Raw genomic sequence first — 8,991 nt, forward strand, 5'->3', positions numbered from 1 at the left:
TGCGGCTAATCTATATATTTTTACGGGCTAACGGCTACCAGGGGACGCTCTCGCAGGAAGCGCAAGAGCGAGACAACGAAAGAGAGACTGAGAAAGTGTGTGATGAAGCCATTCTGAGGCTGTTCAATTCCGACACTGTTTGGAAAAAAGCGGTCATTTAAAATGTTTAAAATCTTTCTGTGTAAATATCTCATGTTACAACACCTGGAAACCTGCGGCTTATAGACAGTTGCGGCCGGTTTATGTACAGTTTTTTTTTCTTCTAAAATTTAGATGGTGCGGCTTATACTCGGGTGCACTCAATAGTCCGGAAATTAGGGTGTATAGTTGTAGTAGTAGCAACTGTTTTATTTACTTCATTAAAGAAATGTCAGTTTGATTACTATCCTAACAAATGTATTAAATTCAGTACTCAACACTGATTACTCTCATACTTCTTTCATTAAAGGATTCTCAATTCAACTTAAATGACTGGTATAGAGCGACACAATTAATGTTATTTTATACATATTTTACTGTTTATTTTTGAACCCAAAATAATACGTTTGTATGTGATCCTATTTTGTTTGAAAACAATTAAATGGGAAACCTTTTTAGTATCCTTTTCTTCCAGGAACCAATACAAATGACATGATTTTATCATTTAAATATGTAATTTCGTTCAACATTTGTATCATATAACCAGGTTCCGCCCCAAACTGCTTACAGTCCTTCACACAGCAGCAAACTTCAAATCAGTGACAGTCTTTCTCTTTATCATGGTAGTAGAAATGTCCATCAAATGACATCGTGGAGTGTCATTCTGCGATATTAAAGACCTTGTTTTTTGCATTGTTTTAAATGTACTGTTTCTTGAATCGTAGGAGTCGTACCGGCAGGTGATGAAGATGCGTCCGAAGGATCTTTGGAAAAGACTGATGATCAAATTCAGAGGAGAAGAGGGACTGGACTATGGCGGGGTAGCAAGGTATTTAGACGCAGGTTTATATTCAATGCCTTTAAATGTCAGGGAATATTTGTTTATGCTGATTCCAACTGCACTTTTGATGTAAATCTTTTGTGTTTTAGGGAATGGTTATACCTGCTGTCCCACGAGATGCTAAACCCGTACTACGGCCTGTTCCAGTACTCCAGAGACGACATCTACACTCTGCAGATCAACCCTGACTCTGCCGTCAACCCGGTACAAATGATTACCTTTTTATAATAGACATGTGACAATAACTGTATTGTGCCAGACTTCAGAGGCAGAAATAGACAAGACATTCTTTCCTCTGAGAATCCACAAACTGTTTGGGTTTGTAAGCTAGAATTAAATTTAAAAGGAGCAGCAGAAAACGTTCACATGCGTTTTGACACAAATTCATGATTGAAAAAGGTGAGTGATTAGAATTTAAAATGATACACCTTTTTATTTTAGTATTGCTCAAGATGTAAACAATAGAGATGTTCCTGCATGCTGTAAACAATGAAGTCTTGCAGAGCAACACATCTCTCCTGGGTGAAGCTTAACTTCTATATAAGCTATATAATACAGAAACTGATATGATGAAAGCCTCCTTATTAATATCCCTGTCTGATGCGCAGGAGCACCTGTCGTACTTCCACTTCGTGGGTCGCATCATGGGCATGGCGGTGTTTCACGGCCACTACATCGACGGAGGCTTCACTCTGCCCTTCTACAAACAGCTGCTGGGGAAACCCATCACGCTGGACGACATGGAGTCTGTCGACCCCGACCTCCACAACAGCCTCGTCTGGATCCTGTACGAATACTTTTATACCGGCCCATAGTTTATTTTCTAAATGATTTCCCTGGCAACCCAAGGTTATAGGAAACGTATATTATAAACTGATATTAAGCTATGTGCAAAGTAAATGTGCTTGTCAAAAATGTCCCTGTATAAAAGCAGGTTAGACAGAACTTAATTTTAACGATCTCTCCTTTAACTGTAGGCTAACATAACAATGGTAAGCTGTGGAGGAGAGTAGCTTCCTAACTATTACACATGCTTCCACATTAGCAAATACATTCAGAAAGGGGTTGCTTAGAAAATCATTCATATATATATATACATCAGCCTATAGGGACATATACTTGAGCAACACGCATAGACTTGACTGTTCTGTCATTTAAGAAATACTAATGTGTGGCGCCCCCTGCTGCCAGTAAAGCTAACGACATCCAACCAATCGAACACCCTTGCTAGATGTTTGGATGCACTGTAAAATCATTACACACAATGTTCTTTTAATATAAATTCTTACCTAATCTAGTGTCACCTATTTCGACTTTATCTGTTAAGCAAATCAAGAAAAAAATCATGAGAACTCAATAACCGACCAGCAGCCAAAAGAAATTCCTATGAATTATATATTTGGGCAGGATTCTGAGTGCAGACCACTGCTGTTTTTGTTAGTTCTGTTGGCCTATATTTAAATAACAAAGAGTAACGAGAAGTCATTTCTGCAGAAGCTGATCGCTGATTCTTACTGCTGCCTGCCTTCTCTCTCTAACCGGCCCTCTCTCTCCTCTCAGGGACAATGACATCACCGGCGTCCTGGACCACACTTTCTGTGTGGAGCACAATGCCTACGGAGAAATCATCCAACATGAGCTCAAACCCAACGGCAAGAGTGTGAACGTCACAGAGGACACCAAGAAGGAGTATGTCAGGTAAGGAGAGGGTTTTAAAAAAAAAAAGATGACAACAACAATCCCCTTGCAACAAGTTCAGTTTCAGCTGACACAAGCTCCATTCAAGCACGGTTTTCACACTTTGACAGTCGAAATTGTCATGCTGTCATTAGTTGTGTGTCATGGGGGTGAATCTGTATTTGCAGTCCCAAAATAGTGCAATAAACTCAAAGTCTCCCTCCTCTGGGGTTCTCTGCAGGTTGTATGTGAACTGGCGTTTCCTGCATGGCATCGAGGCTCAGTTTCTGGCTCTGCAGAAAGGCTTCAACGAGGTTATCCCTCAACACCTGCTCAAATCCTTTGACGAGAAAGAACTGGAGGTACAACATCAGAACATCTTCTATGACATCTTCCAGAAAAACAAGAAATAATCCAGGTACAATTCTCTGGTATAGTATTAACTCAAGTGGATATGTATGTGTCTGTCTCCCTTCAGCTGATAGTGTGCGGCCTGGGCAAGATCGACATCGCTGACTGGAAGTCCAACACCCGTCTGAAGCACTGCACCGCCGACAGCAACATCGTCAAGTGGTTCTGGAAAGCCGTGGAGACGTTTGACGAGGAGAGGAGGGCCCGGCTGCTGCAGTTTGTTACCGGCTCCTCCAGAGTCCCACTGCAGGGCTTCAAGGCTCTACAAGGTGCTCGTCTGACGCTGTGCTAACTTTAGCCAGCCTCTGTCTCTCTGTCCCTGTAATAATCATGTTAGTGATGCGGCTTGTTTTAGACTAATGTCTTTGAGGGTCATTGTAACTGAAAATAATTATAATTGTTAATATTTTAATAGTATAATACCTTTTACCCTGCTATTATTGTTTGATGGTTATTACACCGGGGTAGCCTCGGAATTTTGAAAGTTTAAAATATATGCGACATTATGACAGAATATATGGCCAATACTAATGGGATGTATTGTTGAATATATCGTTAATTCCTCAGATAATAATTAGATTTATCTTAGTTTTTGTGATGATTTCAAATGATGCGCAGTTAATTTCAGGAGCATATTTTCGTCCAAGAAAAGCAGCCGTCAGGCTCAAGGAACGGAGGCTAACGGATTAAAAGAGTGTCAGGCTTTTATTAGATGAATTGCTGGAGGGTGAATGAACAGTGGGATTGGATGCTGAACTGCAGCTGATGTATCCCGTTTGTGTTTTGTCTGCAGGAGCTGCAGGGCCCAGACTCTTCACCATTCATCAGATCGATGCAAACGCCAACAATCTGCCCAAAGCCCATACCTGGTGTGTGTCACATGCACCTGCAAACACGCACAACCACGCACCACTTGCTTATAGGCAATACCTCTCCCCTAGCTTCACTCATTTGAACGTATTCTCTTTTTTTCCTCTCCAGCTTCAACCGGATTGACATCCCGCCCTATGAGAGCTACGACAAGCTATACGACAAGCTGCTGACTGCCATCGAGGAGACCTGTGGCTTCGCAGTGGAATGAGAGACACGTTGGAGAGTGTGTTTGTGTGTGAAAATGTGCAACAGTGTGTGTAGGACGATCATTGACCCTTTGACATACTGACAGGCTCCCTCAGAGCCTCATACGAGTGTCTTTGACCAGCCTGCAGTCTGCCCTCACCGCTCTCCGCATTCTTCCCTGATTGATTTCTGTTTGAACAGCTGCTAGTCATCCTGTCATTGAATTGTTTGTTTTTTTGTAGATTGTGCAAAATACAGAGAGCTATGAGTTGTTTATTCAGAAAGAGAAACATTACTGCCTCGTCATCTCAATTTTAGATCTGAATCAAATCAGGAAGTAGCTTTGAGTAACAGTTTAACAAGAATGTCTTCATTTTCTCCCCAGGCATTTGAGAGCATTCAGTCGCCTTTTCATTTTGCAATTGAACTGATCGATTCAAGTCATGCTACTGAATCTTCAACACTGCAGGTAGCCATATTTTGCCCATAGTAGCATCTGATCCTCCACCAACACAGCTTCCACTCCTCATGGCTGCAGAGTGTGTGTGCTTCTCTTGTTGGGGGCCACACATTCATCCTACCTCGCTGTAATGCTTTGATATTTGAAGGGTTTCATCCTAAAATGCTACAGAAATTCTTTGCTTTTTACATCAATGCTCCATAAGAAGTAAGGTTTTCATATTAGCGGTGATGTCTCAACTGCATAACCATCCAGAACACTTCATAGTGTGAACATATCATTATGAAATGAAGCTCTACTCGGATGTGGTTCTGATGTTTGGTTGCGTTCGTGATGGGAGCTTGTGGTGGATTGTTTTAAACATGAGGGACAGACTCTGGTGAAGAAGAAGGTGTGAATATTATTGTTTTCCCTTAATCACTGCCATGTGGCCACAGCTCTTGTAAACGTGTGTCTGCATGTGTAAACATAAGTATGCTAGGAAGTTTAAAGATGAGTTTCCCGTCCTCTCACAGGATGCTGATTGAAACTCTTTTTGAGCATGGTTTGTATTCCTGTTCTATACACATTGGTCTCGAGCAGTTGAAATGATGCATGTTTTCTTTTTTTTTTATCAAACCCAGAATCACACCCAACACACTTCCTGTCAGACCTTATGTGAAATGGACACAGCTGTCCATGGGACCAGGCTTGAAATAAGCTATTCAAGGCAGGCGTCCATTTTCAGTCTCATCCTCAGTTTAAAAGGCAGAAGTATTTCTTTCTCTCTCGTCACTTTAGAGCACTTTACAAACTGAGCAGCGGTTGGCAGAAGTGCTTTCTTCACGTTAGATTCAAATATATCATGTTTCATTTGCTATTGGACTCCATAAGAAATATATAGAGTATCTACACGCCTGTAACTTTTGAGTATATATGTACAAATACATAGCTATTTTGTATATGGTTGCTTGTTCTTTCTGTTCAATTTAAATGCAAGCATGTTGGTGTCTGTCACAGACCTCTTTGCATTCTCAGGTGAAGTTGTCCTTTGTTTTACTTTCTTCTCTTTTTTTTTACATTTAGTAGGCTAGTGTGTGAGGCGGGGTAATCCTGGTTGTAATGGAAAATATATTTCAGAGGCTCTTTAAACCCATGATGGTGTAAAGGTTGGCAGTTTAAAGTGATATTTTCCTTTTTGGTCAATCGTACTTACTTTTAAACACAACCATGCCTTCATATGAGGACATGAATGGCCAGATTTGCTGCTCTGGGGGTCTGAACATGTGCACAGAAGCCCTCTGTTTGCAACATGAATTTTTTAAATAAAGAAAACGGACTGAATGCTGACAGCGGCCTCAAACCCTCAGAGCTTCAAATGTTTGAGGTTGTCTGCTGCTGATCTCCGGGGTGCTACACGGTGGAAAGTCGCAAAAAAAAACAACCTGAGAGGCAGCAGCGAGGAGCATCTGCCCATCCAAAGAAACCCCTCTGCATGAATGGACGCTCGAGAGATAAAGCCTATTTATTTGCATAATTAACACTCTCTTAAAAAACGTTTTGACTTGGAAAAATCTGTTGAAATGTTCTTTTTTATATGTATACTGCCTGCATTTATCTGTAACCATGAACAGTCTGTTAGCTGATTTTCAGAACATTTGCGGTCGTCATGAGACAAAACGGAGAAACTGAACATGAAATTGTCTTCTTTGTACAGTTGCAGAGTTTATTTGATTTATCCTTTAATAACCTGACTCAGAGGCAGAATAGTAATGCATTACACCTTTTTTTGCACACATTATGCATACTTGGGCTCCAAGTTATAATCAGACACTTCCTTCTATTTACCAAATAGTTAATGGACAGGTTAAGGTTTTTTTTTTCTATGTAGATAACGTATATATGAATACACACATGATCTTGATATGCACACATGTATGTTTGTCCAGTGCACACAGTCCACTTCTACTCTTTGTTACTTGTTGTTGGCACAAAGTTTTCTGGCTGGTTCAGTCTTCAGTGCAAAAGTTGTGGGGGTTTTGAGCTTCCAGACGAGGGGAAATCTCCCTAGTTAAGCAGCCAAGCTTTGAACGCCTGTGATGTAAAGAGATCTTTGTCTACTCTTAACTGATCCGATGAATTGTTGGAATGGATTGAGAGCCAGTTCTGGTCAAAATGATTTCCTTTAATGATGGTTTAATTGGTTACAAACTAGAACAATGCTCAGCTAACTGTCTCCCTACACGTTTAAGTGCAAATTTACAGGTTTATGTGCAAATTAATTCGTGTGTGTAAATGACTTTTGATCGAACTCAGTACAAAACAGAAAACAAATCTTTTTTTTAAACTGCACCATGTTTTATCTCTTTTGATTTCCTATCTGTTTTTGTATTTATTATTACAGTAAATGTGTTCATAGTTTTTCACATCAGCTGCTCTGTGAGCTTGTAACTGACACCTGTACATAAGGACAATAAAGAAGCAAAGTAATACACTTCTTGTACCCTTGCAGAAAGCTGAGCAATAAAACTATGCTGTTTGAACCTCACAGCATTATGTTTTATAGAACCATGTGTACCGCTGTCTTTTGTTCTGATTAAGTTGAGTTGAAGAAGTAAAAACACACTTTTTAAAATGATTTCTATCTTATACAAACGTGGCTGTTTGGCTCTCACAGCATTACGTTTTATAGAACATACTGTATTTTGTCCTGAGGAAGTAAGAAGAGTTGAGTCATTTAAAATACATCTGTCTGTAGATACTTTCACTTGAGTAACATTTAGAATACAGGACTTTTACTTGTAACAGTATTCCTACACTTTGATATTTGTACTTTTATTTAAGTGCAAGATCTGAGTACTTCTTCAAGCTCTGCCGGTAGCACATTTTTCATGTACAGAAAAACAGAGAAAGAGCACGTAAGCAACGCATAAAGGGGAGTTGTTGTCTCTGTTACAGAGGCGGCTGGCCCATAGGGGGCGCTGGGGCTCTGCCCCACCAGCTGTTGAGGGGAAAAAATATTGTTTGCATATTTTTTTTTAAATCAATGTCAGTTTTACTTAATAGTGTGTGTGCCTACATGCAATTTAAATCATTTAAACAACATTTCCACCAACTAACACTCATTAAACAGTGAATTTCCACTGACAGACAGTGTATCATTCTCTCATGGGGCGATCGGCAAAGTGCCCCTGACCGGCAGCTAAACAGCCAATCCGGTTATGGTTGCTAGGGGGAAATTATGAATAATTGGCCTATCAACGTCGCCAAATTTAACGCCGGTGGGGCGCTGGAAATTTAGCCCCAACTGCTACGTAAAATGCGTGAAGGTTTAGGATTGCTGTAGCTGCATAAGGAGCCAGCGATAGTTTTTTTTCGTAGTGCGACTCCCAGACTCTGTCCTACGCTACGTGGGGAAAAAATACGCGCGACGACGCTTTGTTGTTTCTCTCAGGCTGTGACAAGCAATGACAACTGTATGGCACTGATGCTGTTTTCTCCAAGTAAATGCATTTTTCCTTGAGAGAGGGTATTAAAATAATCTGTTTATGTAAACATTTTTGAAAATAACTTGGTTCTAAATTCTTTGTATATGTTACATTTTAATAGGAAAGTTCTGTTTCATTCTCTCTTCTCAACCCACACTCACTCATTCACTCACTCACTGTTGATTTGTATAGATTCAGCTGAAATCATACCCTTGTTGTTAATTTATCCCTTGATTGTATTGTATAGTATTTGATAGCATAAAGTCTAATATAGCTGTAAATTGTTACTTTTTCTGTGAAGCTGGAAACTGTGAAATTACATTTTTATTGTGGAACTGTAGTCATTTTCCGACTGTTCATTTGAATGCTTATGCTAGATTAGGCAGGGAAATCTGTTGGCACACTAGCCCCACCAAGATTTTTTTTTCACCAGCCGCCACTGCTCTGTTAGCTTCAAATCATGAGTAGTTGGTCGCGGTTTTTTGTGAGTAAGTTGATATCTTTCGGAATGTTATGTTAAATAAACTGCAGCCTGACAGGACACCGTTCCACTGTTTCCCCACCGGGAGGGATGGAGCTGTGTTCCCCGCCTGGGTGCGCGTTGTGCAGGTGAAGAGAGAGGACTTCAGTGCTGCTTCTGTAACTGAAGACACGGTGCTATGCAGATATCATTTTACACAGGAGGGTTATATTCCTGCAGATATGATGGAGTTCAGCAGAGGGTTTCGCTTTCAGGACCGTGAAAGGCTGTAAACTGATGCGGTATACGCAGATGATTTACAAGCACAGACATCAACAGGAGGCGGAAGTTGTTTTATTCAGGGGGGCGACAGACAGAAAGACAGACAAGCAGGTGCACTGAGCTCCGTCAGTCTGGTTTCTGACGTTAGCTAATTTTCAATTCAGCATAATAATTTAAAATATGTAAAGTAACGTGT

General features: G+C 40.5%; 1 protein-coding gene across 2 annotated transcripts in view; it reads left to right on the plus strand.

Annotated features, from left to right (window-relative positions):
* LOC134864652 (E3 ubiquitin-protein ligase SMURF2-like) overlaps positions 1-7,133 on the plus strand; it is a 50,173-nt gene extending 43,040 nt beyond the window's left edge. For both annotated transcript variants that reach the window (XM_063883811.1, XM_063883813.1), the window contains exons 14-21: positions 864-967; positions 1,069-1,183; positions 1,588-1,766; positions 2,540-2,677; positions 2,898-3,018; positions 3,135-3,336; positions 3,861-3,936; positions 4,049-7,133. In XM_063883811.1, the coding sequence (XP_063739881.1) occupies positions 864-967; positions 1,069-1,183; positions 1,588-1,766; positions 2,540-2,677; positions 2,898-3,018; positions 3,135-3,336; positions 3,861-3,936; positions 4,049-4,148 (1,035 nt within the window). In that variant the 3' untranslated portion in view covers positions 4,149-7,133. The remainder of the gene's footprint in view (positions 1-863; positions 968-1,068; positions 1,184-1,587; positions 1,767-2,539; positions 2,678-2,897; positions 3,019-3,134; positions 3,337-3,860; positions 3,937-4,048) is intronic.
* The last annotated feature ends 1,858 nt before the right edge of the window (positions 7,134-8,991 follow it).

The sequence above is a fragment of the Eleginops maclovinus genome, chromosome 5 (assembly GCF_036324505.1).
Source record: "Eleginops maclovinus isolate JMC-PN-2008 ecotype Puerto Natales chromosome 5, JC_Emac_rtc_rv5, whole genome shotgun sequence".
NCBI classification, from domain to species: domain Eukaryota; kingdom Metazoa; phylum Chordata; class Actinopteri; order Perciformes; family Eleginopidae; genus Eleginops; species Eleginops maclovinus.